Raw genomic sequence first — 21,185 nt, forward strand, 5'->3', positions numbered from 1 at the left:
GTGTCCCCAGGGTGCTGGGGGGGGGACACCGGGTGGGGGCACCGGGATGCTGGGGGGGGGGGGGGGACACCGGGGGGGAGGACGCTGGGGAGGGCCACCGACCCCCGGTTGGGTGGGTGGGGGGCAGCGGGGGGGCTCCGGTTCCCTGTTCGGGGTGGGGGGGGGGGCTCTCAGGCCGCCCCCCCTTCAATAAAGCCGCTGCCTCCAGCCCCGCGTCCCGGCTCCCTGCGCCTGCCCCCGGCCCCCCGGTACCGGACCCCCCCCCCCCCCCCCCTCCGGTGACCCCCCCCCCGGGGGGGGGGGGATCCCGCCCATCGTCGCTTTACGGCCGCTGTCGCAAACTCCCCGCCCATTGCGGCGGGCGCCGCGCAGCCGTAAAGCGGAGCCGCCCGCGCCCCCCGCCCGGTACCCGCAGCCCCGCCGGGAGGCGCCGGGGGGCGGGGGGGGGCCGAGGTGGGGGGCGGGGGGGGACGGGAGGGGTGATGGGGGGGGGTTGGGGCTGGGGGGGGGGGTTTGGGGATGGGGGGTGATGGGGATGGGGGGGGCTGATGGGGGGGATTTGGGGATGGGGGGCGATGGGGGGGGTGTTTGGGGATGGGGTTTGGGGCCGGGGGGGGTGAGGGGGGGGGGGGTGTATTTGGGGATGGGGGGGGCTGATGGGGGGTGTTGTGATTGGGGGGGGCTGGGGGGATTTGGGGCTGGGGGGGCTGAGACTGGGGGGATTTGGGGTCGGGGGAGGCGTGCTGTGATGGGGGGGTCTGGGGGGATTTGGGGTTGGGGGCTGGAGGGTGGGGGGGGCAGGGGGAGATGGGGTGGGGGGGGTTGGGGCTGGGGGTGCTGGGGCTGGTCCTAGGGGGATTTGGGGCTGGGGGCTGCAAGGTGAGGATGGGGGGGGGAGATGGGGATGGCAAGGGGGTATTTGGGGTTGGGGGGGGCCGTGCTGTGATGGGGTGGGGGGTCTGGGGGGGTTTGGGGCAGGGGGGGCTGAGACTGGGGGAATTTGGGGCTGGGGGCTGCAAGGTGAAGATGGGGGGGGAGATGGGACTGGCATGGGGGGATTTGGGGCTGGGGGGGCATGCTGTGATGGGGGGGCTGGGGCTGCAAGGTCAGGATGGGGGGGGAGATGGGGCTGCTGTAGGGGGGATTTGGGGCTGGGGGGGCTGTGCTGCTATGGGGGGGGCTGGGGGGATTTGGGGCTGAGGGGGGCTGAGACTGGGGGGATTTGGGGCTGGGGGCTGCGGGGTGAGGATGGGGGGGAGATGAGGCTGGCGTAGGGGGGATTTGGGGCTGGGGGGGCCGTGCTGCGATGGGGGGGGAGCTGGGGGGGGTTGGGGCAGGGGGGCTGGGGCTGGTGTTGGGGGAATTTGGGTCTGGGGGGTGAGGATGGGGGGGGGGAGATGGAACTGCCATGGGGGTCTTTGGATCCGGGAGGGGCCGTGCTGCGACTGGGGGAGCTTGGGGGGATTTTCGGCTGGGGGGGCCATGGGGGATGGGGCTCGGGGGCGCTGTGTCCCTTGGGGGGGGGGGGGGGGCGCATCCCCGCCAGCCCCCCCCTGAGCGCCGTCCCCGCGCGCCCCAGGCCGGCCGCGGTCGCTCGCAGCACCATGGCGCACGTGTGCCACCGGGTGGATTACCTGGCCGGCTTCTGCTGCCCGGTGGGGGGGCTGGTGGCGGGCAAGCCCCGCGTGCTGTGCCACGAGAACGAGATCTACCTCTCCAACGGCACCGAGTTCGTCTACGTCTACGACCAGGAGGGGAAGGTGCTCAAGGTGAGGCTGCCCCCGGGGCCAGGAGGCTCCCCGTGCCCCGGCACGGCTGCGGGGACCCCGGTTCTGCCCCACACCCCCCCCCCCCCCAGGGACCCCCACCGGGGCTCCTCCACCCTAGACCCTGTTTTTGAGGGGGGGCAAACGAATTTCTGGAGCCCCTCGGCCCTCCTTACCCAGCCCCGAGGCCCTTCCGGGGGTACGGGGGTGCTGCCGTCTGCGCTCTCCCTGGTCCTGCGCAACAAACGTTTAATTAAGCGGGAGGCGCTTTCTTCTTCTTCTTCTTCTTCCTCGGGCGAAGCGACGTCTCTTTCGTTTCCCATCCCCGAAGCGCTCGGCTGTTGTCTCCGCTGTGACTAACAGCGGTCGGCGTGTTGAGTTATACGCGGCTGCTTTTTTTTAATTTGTTCTTATTATCGGTTCTAAGAAAGCCGTCGCGGTAAGATCGGGGTTTGCCTCCTACACCGTGCTCCTTCCCCGGAAAGTAGATCGCATACAGGCTCTAAATTTCTATTATTCCTCCCCCTTCCCCTCGGGGAGAGCGGGCAATGCCCTGCCCCTGCGTGCAGCCCCCTGGCCGTGCTGCCTGGTGGCGGGCGATTTTTCCTGGAAATTTCCTGCCTGTGATCGGTGTTCGCAGGGGATCCCTGCTTTAATTTGCAATTTGGGGCTGCTCAGGAGGAAACACGGCCCACGAGCAGGGCACCCGGCCGGGTGGGCACCGCGGCTCCCTCGCCACCCCCCCGTGGGCACGTGGGGGCCCCATCCTGCCGCGTCCCTCTGCTGCGCCCCAGCCGGGTGCTGCAGGAGGTGACCTTCACCTTCACTTCTCCCCGCAGGCCGTGTACAGGTGCCCCGACCAGGTGTGGCACGTGGAGCTGCTGCCCCAGCCCAGGCAGCTCTACATCCTCTGCGCCCACAGCGGGATCTACTGCGTGGCCCTGGAGCAGCAGAGCAGGTGAGGCGGGCACCACGGGGCGGCCACGAGCCCCCCGGGCACGGTTTGGAGCTGTTTTAGCTGTGCCCCCTTGGCTCCCCTCCAGGCCTCTGCTGTCGGGGCAGACGCTAAAAGCCTCGCTGCGGGGAGCTCGTTCCAAGGGCCAGGGCGAGAGGCGGCCAAGAGCGGCGCTGGCTTCGCCCCGCGCCTTGGCTGAGCGCCTCTGCCTGCTCGCTCGAAGGTTAACGGAGCAGACGGACGGCGACGGCCAAGAAAGCGACTGCCCTTCCGGCGTCTTCCCCGTCGACTCGGACGCCTGCATCTTCCCGGACTCCAGCCTCTGCATGTTCACGCTGCTCAACACCTTCGTCATCACCCTGTCCCAGGCCCACGGCAAGTGGTGGATGAAGCTGCACGAGCTGCCGCGCCCCGAGCAGGAGGAGAGCCCCCCGTACCGGCAGGTCAGCGAGGTGGGCTTCTGCCCCGGCCCCCCGCCCGCAGCCCAGGGGGACGGCCCGCCGTCGCGCTTCCTGCCCGTCCTCTGCTGCGCCTCCTCCCCGGGCACGGCGGGCTCCGGGGAGGGGCCGTGGTGCTCGGGGGGCTTTGTGCTGGAAGAGCCCCTCTTCAGCTTGCTCTTCGGGATCGACGCGGCCATGCTGGAGTCGCCGATGATCCTCTGCGGCTTCCCGGACGGACAGCTCTGCTCGGTGCCGCTCAAAGCCCTCAGCTCCTCGCCGGCTGCCGACGGCTGCCATGACGTTTCGAGCCGAGACCCCCCGGTGAAGATCCTCCACCATTTGGAGGAGCCCATCGTCTTCATCGGCGCCTTGAGAACGGAGCGGAGGGCGGCGGAGGAAGAGGAGGAGGAGGAGGAGGAGGCCGAGGACGAGCCGCTCTTCGGCGCCACCGGCTGTGACTGCGTGGTGGCCGTGGGCCACTACGGCAAGATGGTGGCCGTCAAGGCGGACCAGCGCCAGGAGGCGACGGTGCCGGAGCTCAGGGAGTACTCCTTGCGCGGGCCCATCCTCTGCGCCGCCTGCGGCAGCGGCAGCCGCATGTATTACAGCACGCACTCGGACATCTCCGCCGTCGACCTGGACTGGGTCGGCGAGTCCTCTGACCCCGAGGACGCCGAGAGCCCCGCCGGCGTCCTGCCTCCCGTCCTGTCTCCGGCCAGTTTAAGTATCTGTAGCGTCGTGGCCCTTTCCTTGTCATCTCGGGCGTCAGAAGGTACTGCCGGCAGCGGGGAGCGCGCCGGGTCTCGGGGTGGGACGGGGCCGGGTAGCTGCCCGCTCCGCCTGCCCGTCACCCCTCGTCGCGGGCCAGGTCGGGCTCCGTCCTCCGCCCGTTCTTGTTGACTCCCCTGGTTTTTGGAAGTTGTTTCTGCTGGGCTGAACGCGAGGTGTGCTCGGAGCGGCCTCTGCTCCCCGCCTGGTCGTGGTTCCTCTCGTGCGAGGCTCCGCGCCGCCGTGGGGCTGCAGGAGGCTGCCAGCCCGTGCAGGGTTCTGCGGGGCCCCGGCTGTCCCCGTTGGGTCCCTGCGCAGAGGGGAACGTGGGGAGACCCAAAGGGGCTGCAGGCGCAGCTGCTCAGAGCCTGCCTGCACTGCTCCTCCTTGGCCCCATGGCTTCTGTGCTGCCACCCCGGGGTGCGGGCAGTGCACGGTGCCTGACCGCAGCCTGGGCACGGAGCAAAGCGCGGTGCTCGCCTTGGCCTCCGCCTCCGAGCACGGCGAGTCCCTCGGGCAGCACGAGGAGCGAGCAGGGCCAGGACAGGCGAGCGAGCGAGGATTTTCCAGGCATCTCGCGGAGCTGCATGGCTCTGCCACCAGGAACCTGTATGGAAGCGCCAGCCCCGAGCGCCCGGCGCCTCCTGCAGCTGCTTTGGCGAGCGCTTGGGGTGGCGCTGGGAAGCACGGCTGGGCCCCGGGCAGCGCGGTGGGGACGGGGCAGGCAGGAGAGAACGAACCCCTGCCCCTGGAGCCACGTGTTTTTTGGGCACTCTTGGGGTCCCCGTCCCCTCTCCGTCGCGCCCACCCGTGGGCGGCTGCTCCCGCTTCTCCCCCACCCCTCGGCAGCAAGGGGCTGGGGCTGCACCCTCACGAGGAGGGGCTGTGGTGGCATTTCCCCTTGCTATCTGGTGTGCAGAGGGGGCTCTCAGTTGCCCCCTGGGGCAGGCGGTGGCGGGTCGCGTCCTGCCAGCCTGTGGGGAACCCGCTGCTGCCTTTCCGGCCTCCTCCTGCCCCCTCGGCCCCTGACCCGTGCCCGCCTCTGTCCCGCAGGGGAATCGGAGCTGCTGGCCCTGTCTGCCAAAGGCCGCCTCATGACCTGCGACTTGTGCAGCCCCGAGGACGCCGACGTGGAGCTGACGCCCGCCGAAATCGGCCGGAGGATCAAGGAGCTGCTGTCCGGGATAGGCAACACCTCGGAGAGGTACAGGGCAGGGCCGCTCGGTGCTGTGCCCTCCCGCTGACGCTTCCTGAGCCCCTCTCTGGGCGCCCCGCTGGGTTTTTGTGCTTCAGCTCCTGGCTCTAGGGTTGCTCACGAAGTCCCCTGCGGAAGCAGCTCCAACATTTACCTTTTCCCCGGGCGGTTTCTGCAGGAGGCCGGCTGGGAAGCCCCCAGCCTTGGTAGAGCGAGAACAGTTGGCCAGAGCCCTGCCTGCTGCCCTCGTTGCTCTCGGCGCAGGCAGCTCCGCGCCGCCGCGGGCGGGCTGGTGCTTACGGCCTCGGCGCCAGAAGGTGGGAGAGGCAGGGCGCCAGCGCGCCCAGACACCCCGCGGGCCCTGCCAAGTCCGCAGCCGCAGGCAGGGCAGCCGCGTGCCTCAGACCTCTGCGGCCGTCTGTGAGCGGGGAGGAGGCGCAGACGAGGCCCCCCCCTCTCCTCGCAGGGGGATTCCCGAAGCTCCGGGCGAGATCTGTCGCCCACCGCGCGCTGCCCTGACGCTTCCCGTTGCAGGGAGCCGCGGCCCGGGGGCTGTTCTTGGGGTCTCGCCGGCCACAGCCCCACGTCAGGGTCTGCTGGGCTGGTGTGGGTGTTTGTCCCGGCCTTGCTCGCCTCGTTTTGCCGACCCGGTGTCCCAGCCTCCGTCCCTCTCGCCGTCTCAGCCCTGGCACTTTGTCCTTGCAGAGTTTCCTTCCTGAAGAAGGCGGTGGACCAGAAGAACCGAGCTCTGGCCAGCCTGAACCAGGTGATGAACGTGAGCGCGGCTTTGCTGTCCAGCCAAGAAGGCCAGAAGCCCATTGCTTGCACTGTCACTGCCAACTGGAGCTGCCTCCTGCTCCGAGATACCGTAACCATCTCCTGCCTGCTGGAGAACTGCAGCGAGTACAGCCTGGAGCAGGGCTGGACCCTGTGCGTTCAGCTCCTGGCCAGCCCCTGTGCCTTAGAGGAGGAGTCCGCGGATTCAGCCACCACCTTCACCTTCCCCATCGACCAGCTCCTCCCGGGGAACAAGAGGGAGCTGACGCTGCCCCTCGGCTCTGCCGCGGACGCCAAGCTGGACCTGCCTCTGACCATCTCCTGTGCCCTCTACTACAGTTTGCGGGACATCCTGGGCAGCGGCTCCGACTCCTCCGAGGCCCTGGACGACCTCCTCCCCGACGACTCGCCCATCCTGTCCCCGGACAGAGAGGGGATCTGCCTGCCCCTCAGCGAATGCACCATTGACATGCTCCAGTGCCTGCGTTTCGAGAGCAGCCCCGCCGGGCCAGACGCCTCCCCCCCAGCGGCTGCGCTCCCCGCGCCCCCAGACCCCGTGGAGACCTTCCTGAAAGCCTCCGGGGAGCAGACTGAGCCCGGCGAGCCGAAAGCCGCGGCAGAGGGGAGCCTGCCGCCCTCGGCGGCCTCCATCAGGGTGTCCTCGGAGCTGCTGAAAGCCGCGCTGAAAACCTCCAGCTCAGGTGGGTGCTGCCTGCAGGGAGCTGCCGGGGTTGGTGCCGGGCAGGCCCTCGGCGAGGTGCGCTCGCTTTCCAGGATGGCAACGTCAGCTCCGTGGAGCTGGGGCTGTCCCCAGCCCCTTCCCTGGGCGTGGGAGCACGTGGCAGCTCCCAGGCTGGCACGTGGCCGTGGTGGCAGCTGCATGGCCGAGCTTGGCAGGGTGGGGGAAACGTCCCCAAGCCCCCCGCTGTGGCAGCAGCTGCAGGCGCGGGCCGCACCAGGCACGCGCCGCTCCCCGCTCCGCGCTGCCTGCGGCGCCCCGGCCTCAGCCCGGCTGCTGAGCGCCCGAGGGAGGGCGAGCAGAGGCGTAACAAGCTCCGCTTTCTCTCCTCTTGTCCCCAGATGTCCCGCTGAGCTGTGCCACGCTGCGCTGGCTGCTGGCTGAGAACGCCGGGGCCGAGGCGCTGAGCAGTGGGGAGGTGGCGTCGGTGCGCGGCGCGGCTCCGGACGGAGGCGAGGTGCAGCTGCTTGTGCGAGAGGCAAGGACGGGGTTAGCCCTGCAGAGAAACGCCCCGGGCCCCGTCCCACAGCCCCTGGCTCCCGCGGGGGAGCGGGGTGATGCCTGGCCTGGCCGTCATCCCGTGGGGCCGGGCACGTGGGTGCGCTGTGCGCCGGGCTGGAAGGGCTGTGCTGCTGCTCCCCCTCTTCCCAACCCTTCCCCGAGGCTCCTTTGGGCTGCTGTGCTGTGCTGCGCCTGCAAAGCGAGGGGGAGAGCACGGATTCTGGGCATAAATCTGACCTGCTGCAAGTTTTCCCCCCCTCTAATGCAAAAATCTGCGTCAAAGTGTAAAGGAAAAGCACTGACTGCTACCCAGCCCTCCGCTGCGGCCGGACAGCCCTCTGGCGAGGGGCCCGTGCGTGCCGGCAGTGACCTGGCTCAGGCTGATTCACACTCGAGAGCACTAATATTGCCAGCGTGATCAGCGACAGCATTAATTCTGCTTGGGCTAAGCCTGCCGGGTTAAATCTGCTGGGGCGGCAGCCCGCGTCCCGTCGGGGAACGGGCGTCGGGTCACCCTCAAGCCCGCATCCAGCGCCGGTCCCAGCAGGGCTGAGGGAGCACCCGAGGGCTCAGCTGGGACCCAGCGGGCACCGGAGCCGGGCGAGCACCCCTCGGAGGGGCTGAGCAAGGTCTCTGATGCGCTCAGCAGGGCTGGCAGCATCTCCGGCTGCTGCTGCGTTTGCTTGCACGGGTCTGGAGAGCAACAGAGGGGCGTGCAGAGAGCAGGGACAGGAGGAATGGCAGCTGCTGCTTGGGGCCCAGCCTGGTGTCGCTGTCCCAGCCCTGTTGCCTGTGGGGTCCTGGGGCCGCCCCCTCCCCTGGCACTGCTGTGCCCAGCGAGGATTTGCTTCTCCCCCAGGTGGCCATGAACGACCTGAGCCCGGCGGGCCCCATCCAGGCGGTGGAGATCTTCATGGAGAGCCCGTCGCTGGCCGACATGTGCAGGATGCACCACGCCATCATCCGGCGCATCCAGGTACGCAGCTGCGGGGCCGTGCCGCTCCCCACGTGCCCCCAGGCCCCCGCCGGACACGGCCCCGGGTCCCCACGCACGCCAATGCCCCGGGGCCGAACCCTCGGGGCTCAGCTGGGTGCCTGGGGACGGTTTCTCTGGCACCACCGTGTGGCAGACGGGCTCGGCGTGGCCCGGTGTCGCGCAGGGCTGAGGATCGGCACCGTCGTGGACCCCGTTCCTTTCCCAAGCCGTGGGGTTGGTGCCGTGAATCCCCGGGTGGCACCTGCGGGGTCATGCCCCATGCCCCCGTTATGGGCTCCGTTAGGTTCAGCGCGGCCCTGCTGCTGCTCCGGTGCCGGCAAGTGCCACACGGGGCCCGGGCAGAGCAGGGCAGTGCCACGGCTCGGGGGGGGGGAAGCTCCCTCCTGCCCAGGGCTGTTTGCACCCGGAGCCGCCCCCCCCCCCCCAAGCAGAACCCCGCTCCCCGCAGGCGCTGGTGCTGGAGCAGGCGGCGCAGGGCTCGGGACCCCCCGACCTCCGCATGCAGTACCTGCGCCAGATCCAGGCCAACCACGAGGTGAGCCGTGAGCCCGCGACGCCTCGTTCGCCTCCCTGCGCCGCAGCCCCCCCCCCCCCCCAGCGGCTTTGCACGCCCCCCCCCCCCCCACACACACCTCCTTCTTCCCCCCGCAGATGCTGCTGAAGGAGGCGCAGTCCCTGCGCGCCCGGCTGCCCCTCGGCGAGGAGGGCGCGGTGACGGCGGAGAAGCTCCTGCACGTCTACAGGCAGCTGCGCAACCCCAGCCTCGTTCTCCTGTGAGCAGCGGGGCACCCAGAGCACCCCCGGACTTCCCCCGCCCCCCCCCCCCCCCCCCCCCCCCCCCCGGGGACAGGAGGGGAGCCCCCAAAGTGTGTGTTTTGGGGGGGGGGGAGAAGCAGCAGCCCCCGGTGGGGGGGGAGAAGCAGCAGCCCCCGGTGGGACGGCCAGGCAGGGCGGTGCGCGGGCGGTTTGTGTGTGCGCGCGTTTCGTGGTCGTGTCGCGGGCAGCGCCGAGGGCGCGGGGCTGCGGCGTGGCTCCCCCCACCCACCCACCCCCCCCAGGGGTCGGGGCCGCCCGGCGGCAGAGCGGGGGCTTCTGGGCTGGCCCGGCCCGGCCCTGCCGCCCCCTCCCCTCCCCTCCAAACCCCCACCCCCCCCACCCCCGGGGCCGGTGCTGTCTCTTGTGGGGTCGTTCTAGCCGTGGTAGTTTTAGCGCTCTCCCGGCGGCTGCGCCGGCTGTGGGCTGTGCCCCCCCCACCCCCCCACCCCCCACCCGCGGCGCCTTTGCCTTTCGGGAGCAAGGACAAACAGGGTGCTGCGCCAGGGTGCCCGGCGAGCGCCCGTCCCGGGGGAGCCCCCGTTTTCTGCTGGGCAGGGGAGGGGGAGGGGGAGGGGGGGGGCGGTGTTTCCGCTCCCCCGTCGTTTCTATAAATGATCTCGTCTCTCTGCGGTGGTGCAGCGTGTTTTGGCCCAGGCCTTCCCCGCGCTGCCCCGGTGTCTGTAAATCTGTCGTCTGCCATGAAAACGATCGTGCCGCTCAGCGAGTTGCCCGTCTCTGTTCCTTTCCATCTTCCCCCCCCCCCAGCTCTTCTGGGGTGGGGGGGCTGCCACCGCCGGACCACCCCCTTCCCCCCCCCCACCCCTCCTCGCCACCACGCTGCCCGCTTCGGGGCTGCGGCCCCCTCCTCCTGTGCGCCCCGCAGCACCCACGTCCCTGGGAGCACTCGGGGGGGGGGGGGGGGGGGGGCAGCTCTGCAGAGCCCTGCAGCCCCTCGGCACCCCGAGCACCGCTCCCAGTGGTGCGGGTCTGCTCGGCCACTGTCCCCAGCTGCCCGTGTGGCGTCCCCGTACACCGCCAGCGGCTCCCCCTGCAGCAACCCCAGGTCCCCGTGCCCTGCAGCCGGGGCAGGATCAGCCCTTTGGGGGCACTGGGGCTCCCACAGGGCAGCGCTCCCCCAGTTACAGGGTCACTGGGACGGGGCGGAGGCAGGATCCCGGACCCGCTGCGCCCTTGCCGCAGGCGGCGAAGGAAGAGGCCTGGCCCCGGTGCAATCCAGACGCACTTTAATGCCACGAGTAGAGGGGGGGGTCGGGGACACGGCTGCCGTGGACGATGCCACCGCCGGCTCTGCCACCATCCTCCGCCTGCCTGGGTCTCCCTGGCCACCCCGGTCCCAGGAGCAGGGCGGGCTCGGGGCCACGGCGGTGCCAGTGCCCCGGCCGCCCCGTCCCCAGCGCCCGGTGGCTCAGTACTCCCAGAGCGTGGCCCGCAGCACCGACTCGCTGTCGGCCCGCAGGGTGCCGGCCGGGTCCCCGCGCAGGTACCGCCCGTTCTTCCCTTTGATGGCCACGCGCCCGCGCTCCCGGAACTCGAAGAAGAAATCCTCGGAGAGGTCCCCGTCGCTGCAGACCGCCCCGCTGCTCGCCACGTACCAGAACTTGCCCCCCTGGCCTGCGGAGAGCCCCGGGGCCGTCACCGGGGCCCGGCTGAGCCCGCGGCGGCCCCTTGCCCACCCTGACCCGCCACCCACCTCGGATCTGGTAGGCGCCGTCGCTGAAGCCGACGTGGAAGACGTCGTAGACGGAGCGGTTGGAGTCGAGCAGGTTGGAGCCGCGGTGGTAGCAGACGAAGCCGTGCTCGCCCCGCAGCACCAGCATGGGCCGGTTGATCAGCTTCAGGGTGAACTCCTCGTCCTCCCCTGCGCGGAGCTGGCGTCAGCGGGGTGGGGGCCCCCCAGCCCCACCGGGCCCCCCCCCCCCCCCCCAAAAAAGCCGGCACTCACCCACGGCGTCGCTGACGGCCGCCAGCTGCCCGTTCCTCTTGGTGCAGACGTAGCGGCCGTTGCTGGCGCGCAGGGCCACGCGCCGCCCGCGCCACTCGATGTCGAACATGGTGTTGGCACCGCTGGCGGCGGGGCGAGAGCGTCAGCGAGGGTGGGCCCGACACCCCCCCCCCCCGCATGCCTTCCCCCCCCCCCCCGGCCCCCACTCACACTTCGGTGGCCACGGCCTGGATGCCCCCATGGGCCACCAGGGTCCAGTAGCTGCCGGCGTTGGTGTGCAGGCTGCACTTGTTGGTGTCGCGGTCGATCTGGAGCTGGAAGGTCTCGTGGTGCAGCTCCTCGTCCTGGTTCGCCGAGACGTTGACGCCTGCGGGTGGGGGCAGCTCTCGGTGCGGGGCCGGGACCCCCCCCTCCACCTCCCCAAATGGTGGCCACGTGCGTGGATGATCCCCGGGTGCGTTCCCCCCGCCCCTCCCAGGGTAAATCCCTCTGCAAACAATCGCGCTAATTGGGCTGGTTAATCTGATTTGAGGCCGCGTCCATCCGGTTAGCGCCGCGGCGCACGGCCCCTATTTATAGCCCCCCGCCGCCGTCACCCGGCCCTAAGCCGCTTGGCACGGGGGCAGGCGCTCCCGGTGCCGCGGGGACAGGGGGCAGCCAGGGCCACAGCACGGCCACCCCTGGGGACCCCCGCGGGTGCCGGAGGCCCCGGTCCCATCCCACGTCCCCGGTGTCCCAGGTCTGCTCGGGGACTGCAGGGGGCACGCACGGGGCTGTGAGCGCAAATCCATCACAGAGGGGTTTGGGGTGGGAGGGAGCTGAAAGCTGACCCCATCCCACTGCGTCGGGCTGCCCCAAGCCCCCTCAGCCTGGCCCTGGGCACCTCCAGGGATGGGCACCCGCAGCAGCTCGGGGCAGCGCCTCATCGTGGGGTGTGGGTGCGCCCCCGAAGTGCTGTGCAGAGCCCCCCCGCACTGCGCAGAGCCCCCCCCCCCGCACACGGTGCTGAGCTCGGCCCTGCACGCATGCCATGCTGCAGAGCTGCGCACACGCAAACATTAGTTTGCACACCTTCACGCATGCAAAGAGCCCTGAGCACACGCATGGGCTGCAGAGCCGGGTACGTGCACGCACGTTTGGGCTGTGCAGAGCCGTGCACGCCTGAGCACACGGGCACTCAGCATTGCACACGCATGAGCTGCGTGTAACACGCACACACCTGCGGCACACCGCACAGAGCCCTGCACATGCGTGTGCACACCGAGCCCTGCACAGCACCACCGCTGAGCCCACCCAGCCCCGATGGGCACGGCGTCCCCCCCGGGCAGGGCCCCGCACCCCTCAACAGCCGCAGGTCCGTCGTGTCCCCGGGGTGGGAGCAGCCGGACCCCCACCAGCTGCTGTGGGGCAGCCCCCAGACAGGGGCAGCACCATGGGGATGTTTTTGTAGGGTCTCCTCCCGCAGCAGGGGTGTCCCTGCAGGGCCGGGGGTGCTTTTGGCTGAGCCGATCCCAGGGCGGGGGGACCCTACCCCACCGTGCCGAGGCCGGGGCGGCGCTTACCCTGCCGGATGGAGACGAATCTGCCGTTGGCCGCCGTGAAAACCACCTGGGGGTGGCTCTCCTCCAGGTCGAAGAGTTCGTCTTTGCCCGGCTTGGAGCTGCGGCCGGACTTGAGGGTGCCGGTGGGCCCCGTGGGCGCCAGGTACTTGCCGTCGCAGTCCTTGAAGGCCAGCTTGCCCGCCTTGAACTCGAGGGTGTAGCCGGTGCGGGCGCCGGGCTCGGGCACCAGGGTGCCGTCGCAGCGCAGGTAGCGCTCGTCGGCGGTGCGCAGGCTGTACTTCTTGTCCTGGAAGCAGAGGGTGATGAGGGCGTCCACCCCCCAGGGCAGGTTGCTGTCGGCGGCGATCTCGTCCTCGTGGGCGCTGAGGTGGGCGTAGCGGCGGCGGCTGACGCTCAGCAGGTTGGCCTGGGGGTGCATGGCCAGGTGCACGGTCCAGAGCTCGCCCTCGGTGACGCTGGGCGCGAAGCAGGACAGCCGGTCCTCCCGGCCCCCGAAGAAGCGCCGGTGCGGCTCCGACTGCAGCGCCCAGCGCCCGTCCGACTGCGTGACGATGCTGAAGCGCTCATCGCGGCCCGGCTGCTCGGCCTCGCAGCGCACCTTGCCGTCCTTGTCGGCCCCCAGGTACCGGCCCAGGTGGCTCTTGAGGAAGACGACAGAGCCGTCGGCTTCGTCCTGCTCCAGCGTCCAGATCTGCTTGCGCTTCAGGCTGGGCGCCGAGGCGTTCACCTTGTAGCCGAAGCTCTCCGCCGTCAGGTACCGGCTCTCGCAGTTGATCAGCCCAAACTGGATCTTCAGGACCTGGTGGATCCCATTCGTTGGCATCTTCCGCCGGCGGCTGGGGGGGGGGGGGGCGGCCCCAAGGGGGCTGCCGGGGGCTCCCCGGGCGTCGCGGCGGGGACGTCTGCGCTGCCGGCTGCCGCTGCCGCACTGGCCCCGCGGCTCGGCACGGCGCGGCTCGGCGCGGCGCGGCACAGCGGGGGGGTCCGGGGGTGGGCCGGGGGCCGCGGCCCGTTGAATTAGGCGCAGGTAGGATTACAAAGCCCGGCCAGATTGCAGCGGGCGCCGAGGCCGGGGTAACCTAGAGCGGGGCTTTCGCTTCGAGCCCAAGGGAGCGGGCGCCCCAGCAGCCCCCGGCCGGTTCCTGGGGTGCGCGGCCACGCCGCCCTCCAGCACCACGGCCCCGGTGTCCCGCTGCGGGTGGAAAACTTGGGTGGGAACCCGATCCGGGCGCGGGCCGGCGGATCCGTTCCCCGCGGGCTAAGGTTACCGGGCTCTCTGATTCAGCAGCGGGTCACCTCCAGCCGCGCCGCCTCCCAGCCAGCCCCTAAGCGCCTTACAATTAGCCAGGCATTTTGATTAGTTTAAACCTTTTATCCTGCTTTGGGGCCCTTGGCCTCCATCTGTCCTGTGGCCCCAAATCCCTCCCGCGGCTGTGGGGTCACGCAGCCCCGTGGTTGCGACGGGACGGGGCTGGGGGGGCGCGTGGGGACCCCCTGCAGCACGCGGGGTGCGGGGCCCTCCGGTGCCGGGGGTCCGTGGGCTGCCTTGGGGGGGGGGGGGGAGGGGGACAGGAGGGGACAGGGCGTGGGGAGCCCCCAGCCCGCTGCCACCAAAGGGACCTGGGGACGGGCTCAGCACCCTTCGGGATGGGACGCTCGGTCCCCAGCACCCGCTGTCGGCTGCGCACCAGCACCGCGCTGCCGCGGCCTCCTTCCCCCCCGGCTCCGGTGTCAGCGCGGCGGCGAGTTATTGTTCCCGAAAATAGGTCCCGGGGATTGTTTGCCTCATGACTTTTTCATGGCAGGGTGCGGGGGGGGGGGGGGGGGGGGGGGGGGGCAGGCTGGCGGCCCCCAGCCGCTGCGTTACGTTACCCGAGCTGCCCGGCGCGCTGTAACTGACCCCCACCGAAACGGAGACGGGTTGGCTTTCGGGCTGGGGGGGGGGGGGGGGGGAAGTGGGTCAGGGTCCTGCGGGGATGGGGGCAGTGGGGGCTCGGGGGGGGGCACCCCAGGGTGCTGCTGGCTCCCCGCGAGTGCCTGGTGCAGGAGCCGGGAGCTGCGTTTGCACACACGGGTGCCCCCCCCCAACCCCCCCAAATATTGCGCCCATGGGGGGGGGGGGTCCTGCCCCACGGGCACCCCGGGGATGGGGGCTGCGGATGGGGGGGGGGGGGGGCGACATCTTGCGCAGCACCCCGCCGTCACCGTGACAACGCGGGGGGGGGGCTGTCGCTGTCACCACGGCAACAGAGCCTGGCGCACAGGCTTGGGGGGGGCGGGGGGGGGGGGGCACCGCATCACCACCGCGGGGACCTTCGCCCGGGGCGGGGGGGGGGGAAAGGGAGGAGGAGGAGGAGGAGGAGGAGGAGGAAGGCGCACAGCGCGCACAACGCCTTCCTCCTCCTCCTCCTCCTCCTCCTCCTCCTCCTCCCTCTGCCCCCCCCTCCCCGGCGAAGATCCCCGCGGGGGCGGTTTCGGTGCGGGGCGCGGCCGCGCCCCCCCCCCCCCCCCCCCCCCCCCCCCCCCCCCCCCCCCCGCGCTGCGTCCCGGCGCCGCCGGTACCTGCCGCGCCCCGCCCGCCGCGGGCCGGGGACACCGGGCACGGCCCCCCCCTCCCCCCCCCCCCCCGCCCCCGGTTCCGCCCCGGGTGCCCGGCAGCAGCTCCTTCTTTGGGCAGGAGGCAGCACCCTTGGGTGCCCCTTGGGTGCCCCGTGGGTGCCGCCAGCCCCACGGCCGCGGGGCGCGGTGCCGGGCGCGGTCGCTGCCTTCCCGGAGCCCAGGAGCCCGCGAGCCCTCGCTTCCTGCCCCGGCACCCCCGGGCCCCCTGCCCCACCGAGCCCCCTGCGCGCCCACCGCCTGCCTCCCCAGCCCCGACACCCCGATGACCGAGACACGAGACCCCCAGCCCCAGGCCCCGCAGCCCCCCGGGGACGCCGTCCCGCCGTCCCTGCTGCCGGCTTTGCGGACACGACCCCCACCCCCCCCAAGCACCCTAAACCCCATCCCTCTGGGGGTCCCCAAGGTGCCGGCACCGCTCCGCGCCCCAGCACCCAGCACGGCGCTCCGGCCGCGCCGCCCGTACCGTCGGGCCCCGTCCGTGGGCTGCCCGCGGCGACCTGTCCCCGTCCTCCCCCCTACAGCTCCGGCAGGGCCCGGGGAAGGTGCCGGAGCCGCCCGGCACCGAGCGGTGCTGGGAAGCCCCGGGAAAGGTGCTGAGCACCGGCACCGGCACCGCTGGCGCCGCTCTGCCCGCACGGAGGGGCTGGGGGCAACGCTCCGGCCTGGTCCTTGGGGCTTGGCGTGGTCCGGGGGGCTCAGCACCATCCGTGGGGCCCGGTATGGTCTGTAGGGTTTGGCACGGTCCCTGGGGCTCAGCGCCATCCCTGGGGCTCAGCACGCTGCCCTGCGTGGGGCAGGCCCTGGTCCCCAGCGGTGCCCAGCCCGCGGCACCCCCGGCAACGTGCGGGGGGCTCGGGCACGGCCCGAGGGGGCTGCCCGGGGGTGGCACCGTCCCCAGGTGGCGGTGACGGGGGGGGGGCAGGAGCTGCGCCGGGCCTTGGGGTGTGACAGTGCCGGACACGGGGGGGGGGCATGGCACGGCACGGCACGGCCTGGCCAGGGCGGGTGGGCAAGCGGGGCCGGCTGCGGGGTACGTGGGGTGGGGCTGTAGGGTGTCCCTACGGGGTGTGGGTGTCCCTATAGGGTGTCCCTATAGGGTGTGGGTGTCCCTATAGGGTGTCCCCATAGAGTGTCAGTGCCCCCACAGTGTGTCCCCATAGGGCGTCCCTACAGGGCGTGGGTGCCCCTATAGGTTGTGGGTGTCCCTATAGGATGTCGCTATAGGTTGTCGCTATAGGGTGGGGGTGTCCCTACAAGGTGTCCCTATAAGGTGTAAGTGTCCCTATAGGATGTCGCTATGGGGTGTAGGTGTCCTAAGAAGGTGTCCACACAGACTGTCAGTGCCCCCACAGGGTGTCCCCATAGGGGGTGCCTATAGGGTGTGGGTGTTCCCATAGGGTGTGGGTGTCCCCTATAGGGTGTCCCTATAGGGTGCGGGTGCCCCCACAGGGCATCCCCATAGAGTGTCCATATGGGGTGTGGGTGCCTCTATAAGGTGTCCCCACGGGGTGTGTGTGTCCCTATATGTTGTGGGTGCCCCCACAGGGTGTCCACATAGGGTGTCCCCATGGGGTGCGGGTGTCCCTATAGGGTGTGAGTGTCTCCATAGGGTACCCCCATGGTCTGGGGATGCCCCCCCCAGGGGGTGTCCCGCAGGGGTACCCCCCCCCGGGCCGACCCCCGGCGGTGCCCATTGCCCCCAGCTCTGCCGGAGCAGCCCCGGGGCCCGGCACCGCCGCGGCCCCCCCGGTCCCGGTCCCGGCCGCACCCCCCCTGCCCGGAGCCGCCGGGGTCGCCGCGGCCGGGCCGGGGTCGCCGCCGCCCCCCCCCTCCCCCCCAACCTCCGTTATGCCCCATGCAGGTTCCGGGGTGCCGCGGGGCGGGGGCAGCCCCGCCAGGCGCCCCACGTGGCCGGGCGGGCGCCAGCCAATGGGAGCGCGTGTTTCGGAAAGATCTCCATATATGGCGATGTTCTCGGCCGGGGGGGCGGGGCCTCCGCCCCCTGGGTATAAAAGCGCGGGGCTGGCAGCCGGGCGGTCTCACTCGGCCGGCGGCAGCGGACCAGGCGGCACCGCGCTCCCCAGCTCCGCCAGCAGCATCCCACAGGTACGGCCCGGACCGGGCCCCGGTAGCTGCTGGGCCTCGGTGCCCACCCCCGCGGGGCTCATCCGCTGTGGGACATTGCGGGGGGGGGAAGAAACCGGGAGGGGGAGGGGGAGGGGGGGCAGTGGGACCCCCCCCCCCCCCCCCCCGGGTGTGGGAATGGTCTCGCCCAGCGGAGCCCGCCGTTGGGCTGGGGGGGGGGGGGGGCAGAGGGGCGCGGCGCTGATTGGCTGCGGGGGGGAGGGTGACGTCACGGCGCGGGAGATTCGAACGCGGAGGGCGGGGGGGTGCCGGTCCCGGTGTTAACGGCGCGCCGTGCCCGCAGCCCCCGCCATGGAAGAGGAGATCGCCGCGCTCGTCATCGACAACGGCTCCGGCATGTGCAAGGCCGGCTTCGCCGGGGACGACGCCCCCCGCGCCGTGTTCCCGTCCATCGTCGGCCGCCCCCGGCACCAGGTAGGCGGTTGGGGGGGGGGGCGGTGGGTACCGGGATTGGGGGGGAGGTCGTGGGGGGGGGGGTCCCGGGGGGTCGTTGGGGGGGGGTCACCGGGCGCTGACCGGGCGTTGTTGTCTCCCCGCAGGGCGTGATGGTGGGCATGGGGCAGAAGGACAGCTACGTGGGCGACGAGGCGCAGAGCAAGCGCGGCATCCTGACCCTCAAGTACCCCATCGAGCACGGCATCGTCACCAACTGGGACGACATGGAGAAGATCTGGCACCACACCTTCTACAACGAGCTGCGCGTGGCCCCCGAGGAGCACCCGGTGCTGCTCACCGAGGCGCCCCTCAACCCCAAGGCCAACCGCGAGAAGATGACGCAGGTAGCCCAACCCCGCCCGCCCCCCCAGCCACTCCTCACCTCCGCAGGCCCTTTTTCTGTTATTCTGGCATCTTAAACCTGAGTTTATTTCTTCTTTTTTTTTCTCCCACCATTTTCAGGGTTCTGTACTCCTGGCATTTCTTCCTTGACGCCTCAGGTTTCTTTCGTTTGTGTTTTCTGCCTGCTTTCCTTGCTTTTTCCTTCACGCACCAGTTTTTTTTTGCATGTCAGCATGTGTGTTCTAACACGGGTGTGACTGGCCTGGCTCCTTAACCTGGCATTAATCCGAGATCTCTTCTCTCCCTGCCTCTCAGATCATGTTTGAGACCTTCAACACCCCGGCCATGTACGTGGCCATCCAGGCCGTGCTGTCGCTGTACGCCTCCGGCCGTACCACCGGTATTGTTATGGACTCCGGGGACGGTGTCACCCACACCGTGCCCATCTACGAGGGCTACGCTCTGCCCCACGCCATCCTGCGCCTGGACTTGGCTGGCCGCGACCTGACAGACTACCTCATGAAGATCCTGACAGAGAGAGGCTACAGCTTCACCACCACGGCTGAGAGGGAAATCGTCCGTGACATCAAGGAGAAGCTGTGCTACGTCGCCCTGGACTTCGAGCAGGAGATGGCCACCGCTGCCTCTTCCTCCTCCCTGGAGAAGAGCTACGAGCTGCCTGACGGGCAGGTGATCACCATCGGCAACGAGCGGTTCAGGTGTCCAGAAGCCCTCTTCCAGCCATCCTTCCTGGGTAGGTAGGGGCCGGAGCAGCCCCGCAGACACCGTGCTGCCGCGGCGGGGACTCGTCGTGCTCTGGCTGCGTGCCGGGGGGAGGCGGGGGGTTGGTGTGGCCGTGATGTGCTGCGTGGGTGCTGTGCTGCGTGGGTGCTGACCTGCCCCCGCCTCCTCCTCCTCCCTAGGCATGGAGTCGTGCGGCATCCACGAGACCACCTTCAACTCCATCATGAAGTGTGACGTGGATATCAGGAAGGACCTGTACGCCAACACGGTGCTGTCCGGCGGCACCACCATGTACCCCGGCATCGCCGACAGGATGCAGAAGGAGATCACAGCCCTGGCGCCCAGCACGATGAAGATCAAGGTAAGGAAGATGTGCCCCTGTCCCTCCCGCGGCAGGGGGAGCTCCGGGCTGGGTGGGAGGAGCGGGGGAAGGCCGGGCGGCTCTGACAGCTCTCCCCCTGCAGATCATCGCCCCGCCGGAGCGCAAGTACTCGGTCTGGATCGGCGGCTCCATCCTGGCCTCGCTATCGACCTTCCAGCAGATGTGGATCAGCAAGCAGGAATACGACGAGTCCGGCCCATCCATTGTCCACCGTAAATGCTTCTAAATGGACTGCTAGCAGGTGCGCCGCATCTGCTGCATGAGTCGTCTCACTAGTATATGTTTGCCCAGGCAAATCTATACACCTCATGCTAGCCTCATAAAACTGGAATAAGCCTTCTTTCAAAAGAAACTTGCCCTTGGAAAGTCTGTACCTGATGTTAGACCAGTGTCGGCACTGGCTGGCCGAGCTGCCACTTGATTTGACCTTGTAGCCAAGTTCTCTGTTCCCTCGGTGTCCACCTTAGCGAAATAATACCCTGTACAGATCTGCTCGAGCCTGGGGCCGGGCGCCGCGCTCGCGTGACAGCGGGGCTGCGACGGACGCCTCGGAGGGAGCCTCGCGCGGCTCCCGCGATACTGACAGCGGCACCGCGGGCGGACAGATGTGTACAGGGTATTCGGAGCCAGGCTTCCGGTCCACCCAGTGCGGAGTATTCCAGATTTCGTGTAGAGGCTGGTAGGAGTCCATCCAAGAATTCACTTCTGTTGCTGCCGTTCTAGCAAGGTTGGGAAACATATCGCATCCGAGCCTTACGAACCAGTCCGCATCCTCCTCCTCCTCCCCCCTGTCTCCCAGTAACCATCACGGGGCTGAAGTTACTCAACTTTGAGTTGCTGAAACTTTGCATTTACACCTGTAAATTTATGCATTGTTTAATTTATGTAAGATTTTTTGTACGTTGCCTTAATGTTCTCTCTCACGTGACAGTAGGAAACCAAAATTTGTAAGTCATCCGAAAGTTGAGAAATTGTAACGCCCGACGACACGTCATTGTGTAAGGAAAATAAACAACAAAAAAAGCGCTGCAGTAAACTCCCCCCCCCCCCCCTCCACGGGTGTGCGAGTGGTGTGATGGGGGGGCTTCAAGGGGGGGTTGATTTAAAAAAAAAAAAAAGTTGGGGGGTGGGGGGAGCTTCTAAGGGGGGGCTGTTAAAATGGGGTGGGGGGTGGCTGCCTAGGTTGGGGGGGGTCAACTGCTGCCAAGATCGTTCCTGTCCCAACCCCCCCCCCCCAACGGTGGGGGTTTGCTGCTGGGGGCTCCCAGGGGCTCCTGCTGAGCTCTGCCCCCGTTCCATTCCCTGCTAATTAAGCAGTTAATTAGGCTGCCCGGTGTCAGGCAGTGCCCCTGCCCCCGGCCGGGCACAGGGCGGGCTGTCCGTCCGTCCAGCCCCGCTGTTCCCGCACCCCTCGAGCTGCCCGTTTGTCCGCCCCCCCCCCCGTGTCCATCTGTCCGTCCACCCGTCTCCTCGCAGCCGTTCTGCCCGTCCATCTGTCCGGCCTTCCCCGCAGCCGTCTGTCCGTCCAGCTGCCCCCCCCGGCCGCCCAGACCTCCGTCTGTCCATCTGCCCGGCCGTCTGTCCGTCCGCCCCCCCCCCCCCGGCAGCCACCTGTCCGCCCACCCCTCCGTCCGTCCGTCCGTCCGTCCGTCCCGCCTTCCCTGCGCCCAGCTGTCCGTCTGTCCGTCCGCCTGTTCCTGCGGCCAGCCCCCCCCTCCCCTTACCCCCCCCGGCCTTTTGTCCCGCCCCTCCCCACCCCTGCCGCCAGCCCCCTCCCCAGCTGCCCGTCCGCCTGTCCGTCCCCTCTGTCCGTCCGTCTGTCCGCCCCCCCCCCCCCCCCCCCGCCCCCGGGCGGCCGCGAGGGGGCAGCGCCGCTCCGCCGCACCGCGGCTTGGCTCGGCCCCAGCTCGGCGCCCTCCCCCCCCCCCCGCCCCGACCCCGCCGGGACGACCCCGACCCCCGCTGCCCCCCCCTAGCCCCGGGTCAACCCCCCCCAAGACCCCCCCCCCAAAAAGACCCCCGTGCCCCCCCCGGCCCCC

The 21,185-nt window shown here is 70.2% G+C and overlaps 3 protein-coding genes across 8 annotated transcripts; 2 read left to right on the top strand and 1 right to left on the bottom strand.

Annotated features, from left to right (window-relative positions):
• Window positions 1-255: 255 nt before the first annotated feature.
• On the top strand, window positions 256-9,674 carry FAAP100 (FA core complex associated protein 100). Of its 6 annotated transcripts, none has more exons than XM_040530468.1 (10): window positions 256-405; window positions 1,580-1,769; window positions 2,606-2,724; window positions 2,945-3,933; window positions 4,983-5,133; window positions 5,830-6,602; window positions 8,001-8,117; window positions 8,587-8,673; window positions 8,790-9,022; window positions 9,056-9,674. In XM_040530468.1, exons 2-10 carry the CDS (start codon window positions 1,605-1,607, stop codon window positions 9,563-9,565), a joined length of 3,144 nt encoding a protein of 1,047 aa, XP_040386402.1. In that variant the 5' UTR covers window positions 256-405; window positions 1,580-1,604; the 3' UTR covers window positions 9,566-9,674. The 6 variants fall into 6 exon arrangements, with proteins under 6 accessions (XP_040386402.1, XP_040386401.1, XP_040386404.1 ...); XM_040530467.1 differs by having other exon boundaries at window positions 284-453; XM_040530470.1 differs by lacking the exon at window positions 9,056-9,674 and adding an exon at window positions 6,982-7,118 and having other exon boundaries at window positions 285-453; window positions 8,790-9,011.
• A 507-nt stretch (window positions 9,675-10,181) lies between these two features.
• On the bottom strand, window positions 10,182-14,423 carry FSCN2 (fascin actin-bundling protein 2, retinal). Its single transcript, XM_040530477.1, has 5 exons — window positions 12,480-14,423; window positions 11,128-11,284; window positions 10,918-11,039; window positions 10,666-10,833; window positions 10,182-10,586 (listed from the first exon to the last, which is right to left on the bottom strand). Exons 1-5 carry the CDS (start codon window positions 13,300-13,302, stop codon window positions 10,381-10,383), a joined length of 1,476 nt encoding a protein of 491 aa, XP_040386411.1. The 5' UTR covers window positions 13,303-14,423; the 3' UTR covers window positions 10,182-10,380.
• Window positions 14,424-17,021: 2,598 nt separating this feature from the next.
• On the top strand, window positions 17,022-20,160 carry ACTG1 (actin gamma 1). The gene is made up of 6 exons (XM_040530479.1): window positions 17,022-17,204; window positions 17,527-17,657; window positions 17,783-18,022; window positions 18,336-18,774; window positions 18,944-19,125; window positions 19,229-20,160. Exons 2-6 carry the CDS (start codon window positions 17,535-17,537, stop codon window positions 19,370-19,372), a joined length of 1,128 nt encoding a protein of 375 aa, XP_040386413.1. The 5' UTR covers window positions 17,022-17,204; window positions 17,527-17,534; the 3' UTR covers window positions 19,373-20,160.
• Window positions 20,161-21,185: the final 1,025 nt, after the last annotated feature.

The sequence above is a fragment of the Cygnus olor genome, chromosome 18 (assembly GCF_009769625.2).
Source record: "Cygnus olor isolate bCygOlo1 chromosome 18, bCygOlo1.pri.v2, whole genome shotgun sequence".
Lineage (NCBI taxonomy): Eukaryota > Metazoa > Chordata > Aves > Anseriformes > Anatidae > Cygnus > Cygnus olor.

Bases quoted from the DNA above. Each gene is read 5' to 3' on its own strand.
- ACTG1 (XM_040530479.1), top strand. From the start codon at position 17,535: ATGGAAGAGGAGATCGCCGCGCTCGTCATCGACAACGGCTCCGGCATG. The intron at 18,023-18,335 runs GTAGCCCAACCC...CCTGCCTCTCAG, and splicing joins ACCGCGAGAAGATGACGCAG to ATCATGTTTGAGACCTTCAA. The intron at 19,126-19,228 runs GTAAGGAAGATG...CTCCCCCTGCAG, and splicing joins CCAGCACGATGAAGATCAAG to ATCATCGCCCCGCCGGAGCG.
- FAAP100 (XM_040530468.1), top strand. From the start codon at position 1,605: ATGGCGCACGTGTGCCACCGGGTGGATTACCTGGCCGGCTTCTGCTGC. The intron at 1,770-2,605 runs GTGAGGCTGCCC...TTCTCCCCGCAG, and splicing joins AGGAGGGGAAGGTGCTCAAG to GCCGTGTACAGGTGCCCCGA. The intron at 8,674-8,789 runs GTGAGCCGTGAG...TTCCCCCCGCAG, and splicing joins AGATCCAGGCCAACCACGAG to ATGCTGCTGAAGGAGGCGCA.
- FSCN2 (XM_040530477.1), bottom strand. From the start codon at position 13,302: ATGCCAACGAATGGGATCCACCAGGTCCTGAAGATCCAGTTTGGGCTG. The intron at 11,040-11,127 runs GTGAGTGGGGGC...CCCCGCCGCCAG, and splicing joins CAGGCCGTGGCCACCGAAGT to CGGTGCCAACACCATGTTCG. The intron at 10,834-10,917 runs GTGAGTGCCGGC...AGCTCCGCGCAG, and splicing joins GGCCGTCAGCGACGCCGTGG to GGGAGGACGAGGAGTTCACC.